This window comes from Heteronotia binoei, chromosome 21, assembly GCF_032191835.1.
Source record: "Heteronotia binoei isolate CCM8104 ecotype False Entrance Well chromosome 21, APGP_CSIRO_Hbin_v1, whole genome shotgun sequence".
NCBI classification, from domain to species: Eukaryota; Metazoa; Chordata; class Lepidosauria; order Squamata; family Gekkonidae; genus Heteronotia; species Heteronotia binoei.
This window is the reverse complement of record NC_083243.1, coordinates 136,004,325-136,025,541: the sequence shown is the minus strand read 5'-3', so window position 1 is coordinate 136,025,541 and position 21,217 is coordinate 136,004,325. Positions and strand designations below refer to the sequence as shown.

General features: G+C 41.1%; 1 protein-coding gene across 5 annotated transcripts in view; it reads right to left on the bottom strand.

The window, feature by feature from the left end:
• Positions 1-21,217, bottom strand: part of KIAA1549L (KIAA1549 like) — a 243,476-nt gene that overhangs the window by 40,147 nt on the left and 182,112 nt on the right. For all 5 annotated transcript variants that reach the window (XM_060261489.1, XM_060261492.1, XM_060261494.1 and 2 more), the window contains 2 exons: positions 15,584-15,713; positions 5,910-6,260 (listed from right to left, as the gene is read on the bottom strand). In XM_060261489.1, coding sequence (XP_060117472.1) covers positions 5,910-6,260; positions 15,584-15,713 — 481 coding nt within the window. The remainder of the gene's footprint in view (positions 1-5,909; positions 6,261-15,583; positions 15,714-21,217) is intronic.

Here is a 21,217-nt window from a genome sequence, read left to right as displayed (position 1 = left end):
TTTTTAGCATCTTTAGCCAGCCTAAGCTCATTCTGAGCTTTAGCTTTCCTAACTTTTTTCTCCACAAACACTGGTGATTTGTTTATAGTCATCCTTGGTTATAAGGCCCTCCTTCCAATTCCTAACCGAGTCTTTTTTATTTCTCAAGTCTTTAGAGAACTGTTTATGGAGCCAACTCAGCTTCTTTAGGCTTTTTCCATTTTTTCTTCTCATAGGAATCGTCTGTGATTGTGCTTTCAGTATTTCGCTTTTAAGAAACTCCCACCTCTCTTGAACCCCCTTCCTCTTAAGTATTTCTGACCATGGGATTTTACCCAGGATAGTTCTAAGTTTATCAAAGTTTGCCTTTCTAAAGTCCAACCTATAAGTCTGACTACGTATAGCTTTTCCCTTCCCTAAGACTGTAAATTCCAAAATCACATGGATACTACTGTCCAGGGTGCCCACTATTTCTACTTCTTCAATCAATTCTTCCTTGTTGGTGAGAATCAAAACCAAGATAGCAGATCCCCTTGTTTCCTTCTTCACTTTCTGGAAAAGGAAGTTGTCAGCAAGACAAGTCAAGAATCTATTTGACTTTTCGTTTTTAGCAGAGTTGGACTTCCAACAGATGTCCGGGTAACTGAAATCTCACATGATCACTGTATCCCTTCTCTTGGAGAACTTTGCAATCTGCTGTAGAAGTATCTCATCCAAGTCCTCTGCCTGGCTTGGTGGTCTATAGCAGACCCCCACAATAATATCACTGCTATTTCTTACTCCTTTTATTATTACCCAGAGACTCTCAACTGAGCTGCCATGCTCAGATTCACATATTTCCTCACAAATATATACCTCTTTCACATATACTGCTACGCCTCTGCCCTTTCTCATTTGCCTGTCCCTTTTAAATAAGTTGTACCCCTGAATCCTAATATTCCAGTTGTGAGTGTCATCCCACCGAGTTTCAGTAAGGCCTATTATGTCATAGTCTCCTTCCTTTATTAGGACCTCCAGTTCCTTCTGTTTGTTTCCCATACTTTGTGCATTAGTGTAGAGACATCAGAATCCACGTTTTATGCATCCTGAGGGTTTAGTTTCCATACAAGCCTGCAAGTTAACATTACCTAGCATATGTGCCACTCTTTGCAAATCTTTAATGTTCTTATCCTCAGTTTCTGGCATCATACGAGGCTTTGAATTATTGTCTCACTCCCCCATACAATTTAGTTTAAAGCCCTTCTTATTAGGTTAGCAAGGCTGCTACCAAACACCCTTTTTCCTATCGCCGTAAGGTGCAAACCATCTCCCATTTTCGTTGTAAAGGTTGTAAAGCGTGCAAATACTCCTTACAAATAAAAGAGTATGTGGATTCCAAATCCAAAATGACCATCAAATTAACCGGGTTCACTAACTGTGACTCTAAGTGTGTCATTTACGTCCTGGTTTGTGGAGATCGTTCAAAAATGTATATAGGTTGCTCTCGCAGGGCGATTAAGACACGTCTCTTGGAACATATTTCACGTGTCCGCTCTCAAGTTCCTGGCGTTCCTCTCCTCCAACATTTTATTGAGATGGATCATGACTTGGAATCTTTAAAAAATTTTGTGATACAAAAGGTTGAAACTGGGGAAAGTAGAGGGGGTGATTTGCAAAGAATTATGTTACAAAAAGAGGCAAGGTGGATTCACCGTCTAAACACTATTGAACCCTTCGGTCTTAATCAACATAATGATCTTTCTTGTTTTATATAGTGTTTGTTGTTTCTGGGGTATGTCGTTATAATCTGGCTATGTCTCTTTTAAATGGTTGATTAACAACAGCTGTGACCTTTTTCTTTAAAAAAACCTGCGTGCTCAGCAAGATTAAGCCGTCAATTGAAATACTGAAATGGGCGTCTGAGAGAAAACTTGGCTGTGAATTTCAGGTTGTTGTATCAACTGTATTTGTATGTTTTTGTTCATATTGCTTTTTGTAGAGGCTGTTTTTACTGGTCACGTCTGATTTTTTACAGTTGGCTTATGAGAAAGCTGCAGAAGCAGCGGAACGCAATTAAAAACCAGTGGTTGCATGAAGGCAAGAATTTTTTCTTCGGAAGCCAACAAGCAACGGAGGGACTCCTTTGGAACTTTGTTTTTCAGTCTGAGTACTCTCTTTGAGAAATTAAGAGACTTTGAGGGGTCCTCCCTGAAATATTACATTTGAGACTTCTGTTTGGCTAAAATGTTTTGAATTTTTGATAATTTTTGTATGTTCTACATAATATATTTAATTTGTACAAGCTATTCAATAGTGTGATTTGCACAATATTTTTGGTATATTTGTATTTTGTATATTGTGCTGCCATTGTATTTTTCATTTGGCTGTTCTAGATCCAAGCACCCTCTTCTACTGCAGCTGAGCCACTTCTGCCTCTAGCAAGGATGAGCGTTGCAAATGAAAGGCTCAAGCCCCCACTGACCTCTGACTCAACAGCCAAAGCAATAGCAGAGGGTGGGGCCAGCAACTACCCCTAGGCAAACAAGCTCTCCTCACTCAGCAACAGCTACACAAAAGCAATCAGAAACCCCTCTCCAGCAGACACCAAGCACTCACACAGTTACCTCCCACAGCAACCCTAGGTAATGCTCCCCAGCAGTTTTAGAAAAGCAAATCAAGTCTCACTCACCTTACCAGCAGCTCTGTTCTAGATCCAAGCACCTTCTTCTACTATAGCTGAGCCACTTCTGCCTCTGGCAAGCATGAGCCTTGCAAATTAAAGGCTCAAGCCCCCACCCACCTCTGACTCAACAGCCAGAGCAACAGCAGAGGATGGGGCCAGCAACTACCCACAGGCAAACAAGCTCTCTTCACTCAGCAACAGCTACACAAAAGACACACAAAAGCAATCAGAAACCCCGCATACAGAACTTAACTCAGGCAGAACTTGACACAGCAGGCAGCAGCACCGAGATTAGCAAATACTTCTGCAGTCCACAGCTTTTCTTTGGCCTCACATGGTGCACGCACACCCAAGCCACCAAGGAGGAGGAGATAGAGGAGGGGGGCCGGTACTGGGCAGTCAAGGTGGGGGAGTGGGCTTGGGGTGGAGGCAGCTTGTAAGAAGCTGGTCCCTGAGAAGGAAGAGCCAGTAGTAGTGGAGACAGCGATGGGTTGCTCCGGCAGCAGCAACATTGCTTCTTCCCCTCCACCTCCTGCTGCTGCCAGTACCTTGCTTTTGAGCACTACCAAGGTGCACTGGGCCTGCACAGACTCCACACCGGACACTGAGGAGGAGCACAGTGAGGCTGCCCCCACAAGGGCCCAGGTGCCCAGCAGCAGCAGGAGGCATAGCGCCCAGTAGGAGCCATGACCATCAGGTGGGTGAGTGCAACCCCATGCTCTCCTGGTCATCCTTCTGCCTCTCAGCCACTGCCACCCACCTGCATGCCTTTTGCCCACCCTCCAGTCTCCCTCCCCCAATGGGAAGTCAGGGGGCGTGGCAGGAAGTTGGAGAGTGGGACTCCAAGGGCCCCACACAAGCTATGGGCCTAGCATGGAATCCTGGTTGACCACCTGGCCTCACTTAGCATGGTTGCTTTTATTCCTCCAGGGATACCATTAGAGGGTAACAGTTGGGGATGTGTGTTTTGCAGAGCATTCCATTGAGTGTGGGGTTCATTAGGATCAATTCTCTCTCCAATCTTATTTAATATATACATACACCCTCTATCAGAGCTTGTTAGGAGGTTCAAAGTTGGATGCTACCAATATGCAGATGGAACTGAGCTCTTCCTCCTGCTGGACGAGTAACTGGACTCCTCGCTAGTACAGGACCGGATCTACATGTTTTTTTGAGGGGGGGGGGGGTAAAATTAAGAAATGGTACCCTCTTATGGGCCATTTTATTTTATGGTCCCATAGAATACAATGGACTGCATACCCAATTTGGTGCCCCCCCTCCGTCAGCACCTGGGGCAAGCACCTCCCTCTCCCCCCCCCCCGGATTTGGCCCTGCTAGTGGATCTGACCTGTTACCTTGAAACCATGGTTCCCTGGTTGAAGTTAAATCCATCTAAAAAGGACCTCCAGGGGGACTTCAACTCTCAGCACTTGATGGGGGTCCAACTTTCATTAGTGGATTCTATTAAGAGCTTGGAGGTCTGGCTTCACTCTTCCTTGTCCTTGGACAAGCAGCCGGCAGCAGTAGCAAGGACAATATTTTTCAATTTGTGCCAAGCCCACCAACAGTCCCATCTGTCCCATTTTAACCTAGCCATGGTGATTCATGCCACAGCCGCCTTCCACACAGACTACTATAATGCACTCTACATAGGGATTCCCTTGAGTACATTTTGGAAACTACAAGCAGTCCAGAATGCAGTAGCAAGATTGCTGATGGGTTCTCCTTGGAAAGATCCTGTCTTGAAACAACTGCACTGGCTGCCAATTGAGTTCTGGATGAAAGTGCTGGTAATAACCTTTAAAGCCCTAATCTGGGACCTTCATACCTGGCGGACTGCCTCTTCTGACATGTTCCCCCCACAAAACTTGTGTTCTTCAACTCACAACCTGCTTGTGGTCCCTGGTCCCTGAGACATTTGGCTGGCATCCACTAGGATGAGGCCTTTTTTGTGGTGGCCCTATCCTAGAGGAACCAGATGGTACACAGGCCCTGCAGCACTTATCCAAATTCAGCAGGGCATGCAAAGCAAAGTTCTTCTGCTCGACTTGCAGTTAGTTGGGTTTTGTTTATGTGGGCTGCTTTTTAGTTTCATTTGGATTATGTTTTTAAACCGAGATTTGTTAATGTTTTAACTCTTTATAGCCACCTCAAGACCACCTGGTGGTGAGAGGTGTCATATAAACTAATAAATAAAATTAAACTGACATATTTATTTTTAAAGTGTGGGCAGATCTGCAGATACCTAAATCTGCAGATCAGGCCCACATTGAGAGAAAGGACAACCCAGGTCTGCAGAAAAATCTTAATTTTTTAAAAAAAATACATTGGGGGATTAAGCCCCCCCCCCCGCCCCGCAAATAGGAGATTGTTCTCTGTGCAAGTGCAGACAATGCGCCTACCTGCAGTGTGGTTGTTGCTTGATGCCAGCCCAGGAGCTGCTCTAGGTCCAGCAGTGGAGTCTGAAAGCCACATTGAGCCCAGCAGCAGTGGAACCTGCAAGCCACTGCAGGCCTGGCAGTGTTGCTATGGTGTGGCATGCTAACTATAGCAGTCCCAGTGAGAAAGCGGGGGAGATGGGGTCCCCCCATGAGTCTGGCAGCTCCACACTTTCTACATGTGGGTCCTGCTCTCAAGGTAAGGAAAAAGAAGAGGTGGGTTATCTGAAGGATGGGGGAGAGAAGGAGAAATGAGGGAGATTGTTGAGGAAAGAAATAGAGGGGAGGAAGGGAGAGAAAGGAGACAGATGAGAAAAGGTGGGGGAAGAAAATGTCTGAGAAGGCCTGAGGGGGAAGAGAGGGGGAAGAGAGAGGATTACTAGAGAAGGTTGGGGGGGGAGAAAGGGGAAAATTGACATAGAAGGGCTAAGGGAAGAAGGGAGTGAGGGAAGATTGATAAATAAGCAGTGGGAGTAGAAAGAGAGAAGGGGAAGCTTTGACAGAGAAGTGGGAGGTGGAAGGAAGCAAAGGCAGGGGAATGCCTCCTCTCCGCAAGGTTCTTGTGCGTCCCAACTTGTACACATATAATTGTCAGTACAGTCACATCAAGACATTGAAAAAATCCGTAATCCAGCACATATGTGGAGTAATTACATTAACTATACTATGTGAATGGCAAAAAAAGAATCTCCCTTCATAGACAAAAAGGTACAGAATTAATATAATATATTATACCAGCACAGGCTTTTTTTTTCTTGCAACTTTTTAAAAACCACATTGGAGAATACTACTATGGCCACAACTATTTTGTATATCACACATTCACTTACAGGTCTTGGCAAACTGTACTGATACACCTCTGGTCTATATGTAGGTACCCACTGTACTCCCCCTCTGGGTCGAGATATGGTACCAGGAGCACTGGTCACAACTTCAGAGTATGGCAAGTGCTGTGCAGAACTGTAAGTGTCTTGTTGCCGGCTCTGACCTCCATGACCTGCAGAGGCCAGGCTAAAGGCTTCTTCCAATAACATGTGCATTTGCTGTCTGACTTCATCGATGGATGGTTGAGAACTCAAAGTTGATGTCTCTGAATGGCCTTTTGCTTGTTGGGGTCTAGTATAATTTCGAGACTCATTAACATGGTCAACATTTGTTTCTTCTATCATTTCAGGTTCTGTCTGTTGGATAAAGTAGAACATTTAATAGAAACATCTGATCCACCTTCAAATGCATCTTTTTTCTAGATAGCATGACTTCTTTGCATAAGAGTTATGCTCTGTTTTTATTTACACTTTGAAACACTGTGACATTTTTCTTTAGAAAGTATTCTTTCATCAGCTGTTTGAACATATCCATAATTGATTGATGTATTGAAAAATATGGAGCTACAATCCTGATCATTCTTTGCCATCTGGGTAGTCACTGAACCAAGGGCAGAAAACCTTGGCTGCATCTTCTGTCCCAACTGTGTACTTCTCAGGCTTAGGAGGATAGATTGGGATGAGAAGATAAAACAGTTCACTGTATGTCTGTGTTCTCCTTAATTCAAATCCCCATAATCCCGCTCTGAGCATGAATTTAATACGTTTTTAGTCTGAGTTTATTGCAATGTGATAGGACACCATACAAGGTTCTCCTCCTCCATTTTATTCTTACAACAACCCTGTGAAGTATGTTAAGATGAGAGTGCTTTACTGGCCAAGATCATTCAGTGAACTTCAAGGTGAATGTGGATTCAATCACACCCTAGTTCAACACTCTCAGCCATTATGCCACACTGTTTCTCATATATAATGGCAATTGTTTTTATTCACTGTTTAATTCACCATTTATGATATAATATCATAAATCAGAGGAAATATAGCCTAATTTGCTTGGAAAACCTCTTACATAGACTGTGAACAAGGTCTACATGTTGTTATTATGAAGGTCAAATTGGACCGCATGTTTAGGACAATAAGAGAGCTGATGAACAGCAGGGCCAGAAGGTACAGTAGTTGAAGGAAGAGCAGGCAAATAAAAAGAGCAGGCCCATTTATTATACTAAATATAAACAATTAAAAATGCTCTGCAAAACTTTTTCTAAAACTGAACTTTCCTCTGAGAAAGTCATCTTGGCACCACCCCATCCATGACTTATATTAGTGGAAGATTCATTTCTTCACCTCTCTTTAGGTCAATCAGATTACCATACAAGTCAATAAAACCAGCTGTAGAGAATATCTCATTAATCTGAATCTGCAAAAATTGACTTGTTTATGAAACCTTTATATTAAAATTTCTGATATGAAACAATGGCAGCAGCAGTGAAACACAATAAGACATCTTCATATAATAGCAAAACTAATTCAAAATCATATAGCAGGAAAAAAGAACAGGCAGATAAAAATTGCACTTGAACAACAACAGAAAGGCCAGTTCTATCAGTCATATAATTTAACTAGTTACAGCACTTTTCTAAAGAGCTGTTTTTTCACCTATTATCAACAACCAGATGGGGCCAGATGTGTTTTATTTGACAATGAACTTCAGAGTAGTAACTACTTTAGAAAGCACAGCCCTGAGCCCATACAATTCCCAAAAACTGGAACACAGTGTTTCATTCACCAATTTAAGAGAGTGGGGTAGCATATATGGAAGGATGCTCATCCTAAAAAACCCAGGTGAAAACTATTTGGGATTATATATATGTCATTATGGCAGCAAATGAGTACAGTGTTGGTGAACACATCATTATATATGTGCATAGTCTCTACAAGGGATCATTCTACAAAGCCTAAAGGAAAGTAGGAGGGAGAGGAAGGGCAATCATTTATCAGGTTACAAACATAACAAAAACAGTTAAAGAACAAAGCACATGGCTTGTGGGTTACATAACAAAAGCAAAGAAAGTTGTCTGAATTTTTTTTAAAAAAGAAAGAAAAAAGAACAATTTTACTTAGGATTGAACTGTAAAAATACTCCAGGAGCTTCTAAAGAGAGGTTCACAGATGCACAAAATTTTCTGTGTCATTAACATGTGAACATATTTGCAAATTCAGAAGGAGGGGAGGGGAGGAGGCAGCCACACACATTCACCCAAGCTTCCAGCCAGGTTAAAGTATAGCCTTGGGATGCCCATAGCCAGATGCTCTGCCTCTTTGCTTGGCTTTGTTCCTGGAAACACCCAGCTCCAGTCCAGAGAGGCCCGCCCCCTGCTTCAGCCCTGTGCTAAATAGGCTCCAGTTTGGCTCACACCTTGCTGAGAAGCAAAGGGGGGGGGGGACTCAAAAGGCACAGCTGTTTGGTGAGGGGACAGGGCAAATTTGGGATGGGGCATTGCATATTGTCAGCCCTCCGTGGCTACGGGTCTGATGTCATAGCTCTGTGGCACAGTCGATTATTTCCATGTAGAAGCTATCAAATTCATTCCCTGGTATTTGCAAGTACCTTGGGAAAGAGCTTCCTCTACTTGAGATCTTGGTGATGATCACAGTAGACAATACTGATACAGTGGGAACATTGGTCAGTATTAGGCAATTCCAGTTACAGTATGTAATGTTGTGTAAATTGCTCTCCTAATTAAGCAGATTTTGGGTGCCCCCAGCATTGCCATGTGCGGTGAGGTGATGTGTGTACTTATACAGGGTGGGGTTTTTTGTAGAAAAAGCCCAGCAGGAACTCATTCGCACATTAGACCACGCCCTCTGACATTACTCTTGTTTCACACAGCAGGGACTCATTTGCGTATTAAGCCATACCTCCTGATGCCTAGTCAGCCTGTTTGTATCTAGGGCTCTTCATGGGGGGCTGTTTTTTGAGGTAGAGGCACCAAATTTTCAGCATAGCATCTGGTGCCTCTCCTCAAAACACCCTCCAAGTTTCAAAAGGATTGGACCAGGTGTTTCTATGCTTCATTATTTCCAAATACTTCATTATTTCCAAATGGAGGAAAGGCATTTAAAAGGCATGTGGTCCCTTTAAATGTGATTGCCAGAACTTCCTTCAGAATTCAATCATGCTTGTCACACCTTTGTTCCTGGCTCCACCCCCAAAGTCCCCTGGCTCCACCCCCAGTCCCCAGATATTTCTTGAGCCTGACCTGGCAACCCTAATTATAGTATTATCCTGGAGTTCAAAGATTTCAAATTTATTACACATTTATGCAAAGAGTAAACAAAAGGTAAAATAAGAAACTGTGATTGAAGCCTGTTGAAACTACATATTTCAACGTTGCTGTGAATACCTGACATCAGAGATTTATGACCTGACATTGCAAACTCTCTATTTTAGCCATGATACATTAGGCAGGAATTGGTTAAAATAAACCACTAATTAGTACTTGGGGAAATTTTTTCTAGAAGCTAATGGAAGAGTAATCCTGAAAGTGGAACTCATGTCACACAGCCATGATAGCAGCAGTTCCCAAAAAACTGCCAAAAGGTGGGAAAGATCCATGGGACACTACTTTCCTATTTATAAACCTGTACTTTCCATATATGAATTTGCTGAATTTATTAATTACCTGGACTGCTCAGGCTTTTAGGTTCTTTTCTATGAAAAGTATTATTTGTCATCATAAAAGTTTACCGTATGTATTTCATGAAATAAACCATGTGTTTTCGTTCCACAAAACTTATTGCTTATTTAAAAGCAGATCTTAACCAAATTGTTCCTTTATAATTCTGCAGTGTACCAGACCATAATCCTGGTTACACAGCATATTACAATTGATATGTTCCCACAGAATTTGTCAAAACACTGTCAGTGTCTTCACAAATGTATTTTTGCAAATATTGCTTGATATTTCAATTTCCCTCACTTCCTGAAATACACAACACATTAACATGCTTTACTTTAATAGACAGCTATGTTATTAATTATATCACAAGTAGCGAGACCCCTTTTCTTTCCATATTTGGAGGCAATAAAGCAATGAAAGCATTAGTAAAAAGGGGAAATTCTACACAAGGATTATTAAGAAAGAAATTGAAAATAAATTAGCACTGGTACATGTGTTTCCTAGAAGCATCTGACTAACAATTGTTACGAAGGAAAATATATATATACAACCTTGGTGTGATCCAGGGTCATTATTATATATGTAAATATTCTCCATATTCAGGCATGTCGAACCAAGAAGAAAGGTGAGATATAAAAGTTCTAATGATGAACGCAATAAAAAAATACTCAGAAGCAACGTGTTCTAATTTTGACAAGCTTATTCCTCATATTTGATCTCTAACCCTGCTGGGCTGATACTGGTATATAATCAAAGGAAGAAAGCTATATCATAGCCAGTTTAAGACTACTCCAGGCCGTGCTAATGCAACTCTTATTACCAATTTTCATAACCTACCTGCATGATCACATACAGATTTACTTAGAGGTAAGTCCTATAGTATTCTGTGGGGCATATGCCCAAGTAAGCATGCATAGGATTGTACTGTAGGTTGGCAGAAACAAGAAATGTTCCTGTCTTCATGGCTGTTTTACCAGCACCCAAATTGTTTCTGAACTAATGGCATCCTTGTTGCACAACACAACAGAAAATTTTTTCATTCATAATTATTTTTAACATGTGTATTTATTTATTTAGAAAATGCATATGCTGCCGCTACTATGACCTGCGAGAGACAGCTACAACTAAAAAAATAAAACAAAAGAAGCCAAAGTCAAAATAAACAAGCCTTGGCAGTAAAACATCATAAAATAAATCGCAATTTATATTGATAAAATAATCCTCAGACTAGACGCAGAGAGTTAAAAAAAAACATGAAATCTGTTAATTAAAAGCCTGGGCAAAGTGTAAGTGTGTGTGCGTGTGTGTGTTGCCCTCATACCTAAAGGAAAGTATGCTAAGTGTCAAACAGGCCCATAGCCAGAAAATTTTTATTGATGATGATATTGGATTTATATCCTGCCCTCCACTCCAAATCTCAGAGTCTCAGAGCGGCTCACAATCTCCTTTATCTTCCTCCCCCACAATAGACACCCTGTGAGGTGGGTGGGGTTGAGAGAACTCTCACAGCAGCTGCCCTTTCAAGGACAACCTCTGCCAGAGCTACGGCTGACCCAAGGCCATTTCAGCAGGTGCAAGTGGAGGAGTGGGGAATCAAACCTGATTCTCTCAGATAAGAGTCTGCACACTTATCCACTACACCAAACGGACTCATTTGGAGGCAAATGAGTACAGTGGTGGTCAGCCCATCATTATTTATTTACTTTATTATTTATTTATACTTTATTAGTTATTTACCAATTTTCTACTTGAGACTCAAGATGACTACATAATGTAGAACATTGTAATCAAATAGCATGAGAGAACTAATAAGACTAGGATTACAAAAACTTTAGCTGGCTCTGCTGCAACCAACCAGCCACAGCCTTCAGCACCTGGTCCAAAATATCTGGGGCTGCATCTGGCTGGCTGTCCATTAACAGATACAGCTGGATGTCATCAGCATATTGATGGTACCCAAGCCTGAATCCCTGGATTAACTGGGTGAGAGGTTGCATGTAGATGTTAAATAACATTGGTGTGAGACTCACCCCCTGAGGGACACCACAATTCAATGGGAATCATGGGGAAACCCTCTCCTCTAGCACCACTCTCTGTCCCCAACCTTAAAAAAGGAGGAGAGCCATTGTAGGATGGTACTCCAAATTCCCACCTTGGCGAGGCAGTGGGTCAAAAGATCATGGTTGACTGCTGCTGAACACTGCTGTTAGATTGAGAAGAAGAAGAAGCAGTGACCTGCCTCAATCCATCTGCCTCTGGAGGTCATCTGTCAGGGCGACCAGCAGTCTTGGTCTCATGGCCAGGGCAAAAGCTGGACTGGAAGGGATCCAGGATGGAAGCATCATCCAGGAAAGCCTGCAGTTGTTTGGCTGCTGCACTCTCAACTACCTTACACAGGAATGGAAGGTTCAATACTGGGCCAGTAGTTGGCCAAGACTGTTGGGTCAAAAGATGGCTTCCTTAATTGCAGGCACACCACCGCCTCCTTCAGTCCCCTTGGGAAAATCCCTGATGTCAGGGATAAGTTAACAATCTCACTCAGGGGGTCCCATATTCCATCTCCTCAGGCTTTAACCAACAAAGATGGGAATGGGTTGAGGAGGTAAATGGTGGGCCTCACAGATGCAAGAATCCTGCTTACCTCTTTCTAGGAGAAATGGCTGAATTTGTCCATGATATGACCAGAAGATGGCTAAGAGCTTTCCAGTTCTGCTATCATTTCAATTGTGGAGGGGAGCTCATGGCCTTTGATAAGGTTCCATATACTATTCTTGTTGACAGGTTAGTAAAATGGGGTTTGGATCCTGTTACTATTAGCTGGATTTGTAACTGGTTGACAGGTTGCACCCAAAGAGTGCTTGTGAATGGTTCCTCATCTTCTTGAAGAGGAGTGACATGTGGAGTGCCTCAAGGATCTGTCCTTGAACCTGTTTTGTTCAACATCTTCATAAATGATTTGGATGAAGGAATTGAGGGAATGCTTATTAAATTTGCAGATGATACTAAATTGGGAGGGGTTGCAAATACAGTAGAAGACAAAGTCAAGATACAGGATGATCTTGACAGGCTGGAAAACTGGGCTGAAACAAATAACATGAATTTAAAAAGGGATAAATGTAAAGTTCTGCATTTAGGTTGGAAAAATCTAATGCATCATTACAGGATGAGGGAAGCTTGCCTTGGCAATAGTATGTGAGAAAAGGATCTAGGGATCTTACTGGACTGTATACTGAACATGATCCAGCATTGTGATGTGGTGGCTAAAAAGGCAAATTCAGTTGTGGGCTATATCAACAGAAGTATAGTGTCCAGATCACATGAAGTGATGGTGTCACTTTGCTCTGATTAGATCTTACCTAGAATATTGTGCTCAGTTTCAGGCACCACAATTTAAGGAAGATATAGACAAGCTGGAATGTGTCCAGAGAAGAGCAACGAAGATGGTAAGGGGTCTGGAGACCAACTCCTATGAGGAAAGGTTGAAGGAGCTGGGTATGTTTAGCCTGGAGATGACTGAGAGGTGATATAATCACCATCTTCAAGTACTTGGAGGGCTATCATACAGAGGTTGGTGCAGTGTTGCTTTCTGTACCCCCAGAAAACAGGACCAGAACCAATGGGTTGAAATTAAATCAAAAGAGTTTTCAGCTCAGCTTTAGGAAGAACTTCCTGACAGAGCAGTTCCTCAGTGAAACAGGCTTCCCTGGGAGGTGGTGGGCTCTCCTTCTTTGGAAGTTTTTAAGCAGAGGCTAGATGGCCATCTGATAGCAATGCTGATTCTGTTAATTAGGCAGATCATGAGAGGGTGGGCAGGAAGGGTTGCATCAGTGCTTAGTTCTTGTGGTCCTTTCTTACTAGCCCAAGGAAATGCTGATTAAAACTTTGTGGTCAGTCAGCAATTTTTCTCCAGGCCAGTTTGGCAAGAAATCCTGGTTTTTGCCATCTTCCGAACATGGAGCAGGGATCATTGGGGATGGATAGGAGCAGGGGGGAGGTGTTTGTGAAGTTTCTGCATTCTGTGGAGATTGAACTAGATGATTCTGGAGGTCCATTCCAACTTTATTATTCTATGATTCTATGACTTCATCAGCTCACAAAAGCCTCACAGTCCTTAATCTGACACCAGAATCTTTGTAAAATAGGACATGACCACCAGCAGTGAAGATAATCTGCTATTTGGCCACATTTTTTTTGCAGCATGGACTTATAGAAAGGTAAATATGATGCAATTTGTGTTCCCTCTAAGCTGAGTTAGTGTGAGCTGGCTCACAGTTTTTTAGCCACCAGCTCACACATTTTTCTCTTAGCTCAGGAAAAATGGCCCCAGAGCAAGCTAATTTATGCAGTAGCTCACAACTTTAACGTCTGTAGCTCACAAAGTAGAATTTTTGCTCACAAGACTCCACAGCTTAGAGGAGTTTTGATACCAATTTTATCATTTGAAATTCAGTAGAAAAAAATGGAGATCTAATTGAATGAGAGTTCCAAATAGTGAGCCAGTTTGTATCCATAATTCTATTAGCACAGTCTTGCTGCCATAATTGCTGATAGCGTAAAGAATGTGAAATTCCTGTTGGTAAAAGCAATTTGTAAAGGTTTGAAACTAAACCTTTGTGATGTCCATTTATTGCTGATTTCAATATGTTCTCAAACTCAGTTGGTTGCCTAACTATAGTCTCTCTTATGGGAGGGGAAAAGACTCACAGTCAATATCCAATACAATATCATTTTGTTTGCCCTGTCCCAATGAAGTCAAGGATCTAATTGTTCTAAATAATTAGACTGGGTGTGAGCTTGCCAATGCAATGGCAGCCTCACAGAATTCCTTCTTAGAGGCCTTTACTGCCATCTCACAGATTTTTATAAACAACCAATAAGATGCTCTTTTGGCTTCATCGTGAGTATGCTGCCACCCTTGCTCAAATCATCTCAGCTCTCATTTCATCCTCCGAAGATCCAGGGTATACCACAGAGCTAGTTTGGCATGGGGGCAGAGAGGGTACCAGGGAGCCATTGCATCGATGGCTTCAGAAAGACAGCTATGCCAATTCTCCACCATTTCATCTAGCAAATCACCAGGGGGTATTGGCTCCTGCAGAGCATTCTGGAAACCATTTGGATCCATACATCTCTGTGAGTGAGCATAAATCAGCTCACCACCTAAGCAGGAAGGGTTTGGGATGTTCACCTAGGCCTTAAGGGCAAAGTGGTCTGATCACTGCATCACATCAGTGTGTATTAGATCCACCTCTATCCCCATCCAAAAAATAAGATCCAGCATGTGTCCGACTTTATGTGTGGTGGCTACTACAAACTGGGAGAGCCCCAGTGCTACCATGAATAACACTAGGTCTTTAGCCTGAGAACAGTCCATCTCATTGACATGGACATTGAAGCCTCCCAAGATTAGTAATCTGGGGTATTCCAACACTCAGTCAGTGGCAGCCTCCAATAGTCCTGGAAGGGTATCTGATGATGTGTTAGTCAGTCAGTACACAAGTGCAAAAATTGGGAAGGAGTTGGAGAAGAGATATGGAATTACTTGGTCCCTTTCCTGCTTTCACCTTATTCCGAGGAATGATGAATATGGGGTTAGGCAAATGTACCTTTCTCCAACAATGGTGTTGTGCAATGCCAGGTCTATAAATAATAAGACCTCTGTCCTACAGGACTATCTCACAGAACAAAATATGGATGTGGCTTGCGTGACTGAGATCTGAGTGAGGGATGGTGAAACTGTTGCCTTGAACCAGTTTGCCCCTCTAGGTTTCTCAGTCTTCCACTAGTCCCAGACTGGAGGGGGGGCAGGGCGGGAGTGGTGATGCTTATCTGGGAGTCTTTCTCCTTTTGGGTGCTCATCACCACCAAATTACTAGCATTAAATTTGTGGACCTGGTGTGGGAAGCAAAGGAGAGTTTGAATATCTGTTGGTTATTTATTATTCTTATAAAACCATGTATAATCCAGACAATTTGCTCAACATGATTTGTACACACTTACATCATATCCACTGTTGCGGATACCACGTCTTTGCCTTTCTCGGGTAACCAGAAGATCCATTTCTGTTTCTCCTGGACTAGGGCTGTTTAAAGACTGTCTGCTTCGGTAAACTGAGTTCTTCATCTGCTGCCTGGAGAAGAGCAAATTGAATGTTTAAATGCAAGCAAGTTACAACAAATAAAAGCATACAATTTAATTTTAATGATTTTGACTGTTATCAGAAAGTACTATAGTCCTGACCAGTGCAAAGGGGGGAAAGTTCATTGCTTTGGAAAGTAACTGGTAACACCAGATCAAATTCACAAATGAAAACTAAAAGCAATATGAATCACACACTGTATGGCACTATATAACATACAAACATAACACACACACACACTTGTGTCTTGCAGTTAGAGTTGCCATCCCTGGATTGGGAAACACCTGGAGATTTTCAAGGTTAAGCCTGAGGAGGGCACAGTTTGGGGAGGGGAGGGACTTCAAGAGTCCATCTTCCAAAGTGCCCATTTCCTCCAGGTACACTGATCTCTGTTGGTTGGAGATCAGACATAAACGCAGGAGATCTCCAGCCATCACCTGGAAATTAATACATACAGGAAACCACAGCGTATAGATAATTATCAAAACAGAAATCACTGTGTTAAACATTGCAAACACTCATGCTATATCAGTAAATACACATTTATCTTCATACATTCATTATTATTAATACACTCCAGCTTTTGTTGGATTTAAAGTCCAAAGTTCATCAACATAAATAGATATCCACTCTGGATGCTTGAAAATAAACAATAAGGTACCAGTCCTGCTGAACTTTGTATATTCTTTCTCAGATGCAGGTGATACCATGAAACAACATTTTTTTCTTTTTCAAGGCAGAAATCTTCAAATCCAACCAGTGCAGTGACACGAAACTGGCTGTAGTTGTGTTTCATTCAGACTTCCCCTTGGCCGCATCAATAAACTAGGAACCAGTGCTAAGGTAACTGCTCTCATTCGAATCAGCATGTCAATTTCAATTAGCACAAGGAGGTTCTTGAAAGAGGTTCTTAAAATCTTGAAAGAAGCAAATTTTAAGCGTATTGTAGATATTTCTTTACGTACTGGAATTTTGCCCAAATCTGAATTAGACCACAAACTTGACTGGACATTACCCTGGTTCTTCTATTTCTAATTAAATCATGTTATGTCCTCCATTAACCTTTCCAAAATTTTGAAGACACCGTTAACTGCTTTTGAGAAGTTATTGGACTCTTCGGAAGCATGATGAAAAGGCCTCATATCGGCCATATATATTGTAGTAAAACTAGACAACACCATTCCACCCTCCTCCCAACAACAGTGGAATCATGATTGTAACACTGATTTCATGGCTGAACAATGGTCAAGTATTTACTCATCCAATATGTTCAACTTGTCAGTGTCAGTGACCAGATTACAATCTTTTAAAATATTGCATCGATGGTACATTACTCCACAAAAACAAGCAAAGTTCGCTAAAAATAAATCCCCACAGTGTTGGAAGAAATGTGGACACATAGGATACTATGCTCATTGTTGGTGGGAGTGCCCAATCATACAGGTCTTCTGGAAAGACATTCTGGATCAAATTAGAACCATTACCAATTATACCTTACCCTTTTCACCTGCTTTAATTTTTTTAAACTTGTGTGAACATTCCCAAAATTAGACAAGATCTAATCATTAGCTTATTGGCAGCGGCAAAGTCCTCTATTGCATCCTACTGGAAGTCGTCACAAATTCCTCCAAGTTCAAACTGGCTAAAACATGTATGGGATCACTTCCTTATGGAGAAAATAAATGACAAGCTATTACAAGAGATTTTTCCAAAAGAAACTGATTTCACCGCCAAATAGCTCCCTTTTATCAATTTAATTTCAGCACAAGACAGCTCCTTACACAATCCTCTACATCTAAAAATACTCTATTCTTAATTACTGTCTTTCATTTCCCTCTACATCACACCTTCTTAGCATGGTATAACTGAGGTTGAGCCATGGCACAGGTCCATGGTTATGATCCATTGTTAAATGTTATTTTCAATATTCTTATCAGTATTTACTTTATACCATTATTCTCATTAGTACCACTAGTATTCGTATAGTCCTCACTGCATGACATTTTTAATAGTTTTCATTTTATATTTATTTTCGCTTCTTAACTCACTGCCTTGATATAAATAGCTCAGTATCTAGTAGTTTTCAGGCTACATGCAATATTAATCATTTTTAGCATGACACTGATTGTCTTTCCCCAATCAATCACTTTACTTCCTTCCCCAGCAGTACTTCAGATTACACACTATAGAGAGTGTCAGTAATGTGTTTGCTTTGAAACCAATTAATTTCTTACTTAGATACTCACATTAGCTAAATGTATGTTGTATATTGCTTACTTGAGAGAATAACTATATTGTAATCCAAAATTAATCAAACCAATTACCATCTCTGTGTATAACTTTGAAACATTTTACTAGCATTTATTGTTGTATGCATAAAACTTTCTATTGCAAAAAAAAAAACAACCCAACAACCCTGGTCTGAGTTATGGATATCTGAAGTAGCACAGCCATCCATAGATTACCTAACTGTGTCCTGAAGGAACAGATACCAGGAAGCCTTCTTAAATGCCCCCTTTCACCTGAGATGTATTGTATGATTGTCAGAAGCAGATTTAGGATTTATAAAAATCCCTACATTGATACCAACTTCCCAGTCCCCTTTTAGGAGGGTGCTGAAGACATTCTTTTTTAGGTGGACTTTAGGAAGATTTTTTCTATAACATCGTATTCTTGTTGCCTTTGTTTTTGCATATACTATTTTAATAATTATTTAAGGAGGAATTTTAATGCATCATATGTTTTGGAGAGTGGAAAGAAGAGAGAATGAACACAATATTTATTTTGTTTCATGAAGTTTTGCAAGCCACTTCATTGGCCATCTTGCAAAAGAATTTGGGGTAGGATATTGAGAGTGTGTATGTGTGTCAATGGTCCTCTGTATCTGTTCCCCACAGAGGACTGCTTTACTTCAGTTCATGGTAAGGCTAGACATTTATATTATCAATTCCCTCCAAGAGTCCAGGATCTTGAAAAATTAATTTAGTCAGTGAGCGCCAGGTTGTAAACAGTGCCACTGATCTCTCTCTAGTAAGTTTCATGCAACTTTTCTCACAGAGTTGTACCACTGACTACGGTAATTGTGTAGCATGACTTAATAACAGAATCACAACATGGTAATTACCGTACAATAAGAACAAAAGAGAATCCATGTTGGATCAGGCCAATGGCCCATCCAGTCCAACACTTTGTGTCACACAGTGGCCAAAAAAACCAAGTGCCATCAGGAGGTCCACCAGTGGGGCCAGGACTACTAGAAGTTCTCTCACTGTGTCCCCCCAAGCACCAAGAATACAGAGCATCACTGCCCCAGACAGAGAGTTCCAACAATACACTGTGGCTAATAGCCACTGATGGACCTCTGCTCCATATGTTTATCCAATTCCCTCTTGAAGCTGGCTATGTTTGTAGCTGCCACCATCTCCTGTGGCAGTGAATTCCACATGTTAATCACCCTTTGAGTGAAGAACTACTTCCTTTTATCTGTTCTAACCTGATTGCTCAGCAATTTCATTGAATGTCCACACGTTCTTGTATTGTAAGAAAGGCAGAAAAGTACTTCTTTCTCTTCCTTCTCTATCCCATGCATAATCTTGTAAACCTCTATCATGTTGCCCCTCAGTCAACATTTTTCCAAGCTAAAGAGCCCCAAGTGTTTTAACCTTTCTTCATAGGGAAAGTGTTCTAAACCTTTAATCATTCCAGTTGCCCTTTTCTGCACTTTTTCCAATACTATATCTTTTTTGAGGTGCGGTGACCAGAATTGTACACAGTACTCCAAATGAGGCTGCAACATCAATTTATACTGGGGCGTTATGATACTGGCTGATTTGTTTTCAATTCCCTTCCTAATAATTCCCAGCATGGCATTGACCTTTTTTATTGCAGTTGCACATTGTCTTGACATTTTCAGTAAGTTATCTACCACAATCCCAAGATCTCTCTCTCTCTTGGTCAGTCTCCTCCAGTTCACACCCCATCAACTTGTATTTATAGTTAGGATTTTTGACACCAATCATTACTTTGCACTTGGCCATGTTGAACCTCATTTGCCACGTTGATGCCCACTTGCCCAGCCTCAACAGATCCCTTTGGAGTGCCTCATGATCCTTTCTGGTTCTCACCAACCTAAACAATTTAATGTCATCCGCAAACCTAACCACAATATAAAGTTGTGCCTGTCCACTTGACTATAATTATAAGATCCTTATTCTTCTGTGTTTTATCCACTTGAAAAATAAGTAAACAAACCAGCTAGCATGATAACAGCATAGCTGTCTACAAAATATACCTTCAGGATATGTACTTTTGAAATAATGCATCTCTTAAAATTCCAGTTACTACACATGAAACTTCACTGCAGACCTTTCATCAAAGAAAACATTTACCATGATACAGTTATAACAATAAGTTTTAAATATATGAACAGAAATAGTAAATTTTATCAAGGTGAAGTTTTAAACACCAGTGAACTTGCTGTTAATTTAAAAGACTAAAGGAACTCTTCTTTAAAATAAATTATGGCATTTATTCAGGTCTAAAGCATATCGTTTAGAACAGAAATTTTCAGCCTGAAGGCAAGCAAGATGTGATAGCAGCAGATCCATATATTTAATCTGGGCCAGAACATCTTGTGTGCCCCTGGCATACTACCCTAACAGCCCCCAAGGATTGGGATTTTGCTTTTGTTTGCTGTTTTTGTTGATTCCACACTCTTAATTGTCAACACTCTTAATTCAATACTCTTAATTGTGAACATTCAGTTCTACCTGCTGCTTCCACCTTGGAATTTCTATACCTTTGCTCCAAGTGGCCATGTTAAGATTTGCACATAAATGACTTATCTCAGTAGCTATTTGAGACAGTATGTTTCAAGGTAGAATGCTCAGCATCCATTTGTATTTTTACACAAATTGTCACAATGCATGCTGTTGCTTTAAATTCTAATCAGGTCTACTGGATCATAGTAAGTACTGTGCAGCACAATGTTAAATATTCATATTCAGAACAAGATCCTAAAGAATTCATTGGCACTCAGATCTACTTTGAACTGAGTCCTGCTTTATTCGGTGAGTCTTAATCCCAGAAAAGTGTTTTTAGGATTCAATATACTACCTAAGTGAATGACAATTTTGCATCTTAATTTTGAAAAAAAAAATTTCTAAAAATTAGGCTATTAGGCTAGGATGCTTACTTAATTTTGCATCTTTATCCAACCAGGCAGGCATTTACTAGGTATTTTTAGCCTAAACTATCCTGTCCAGTTAGTGCAGATACAGGTTACAGGAAATCTATCAAAATAGATGGTGTAATGCATATATAGAACATAATCCTTCATGTCAATTTAGGGTTGACAGGGGTCCCTCTGTGTCCCCAGTGAAGAAGGAAACAAAGGGATCTGCTATCTTGGACTTGATTCTCACCAACAAGGAAGTATTGGTTGATGAGGTGGAAATAGTGGGCACTCTGGGAAGTAGTGACCATGTGATTTTCAA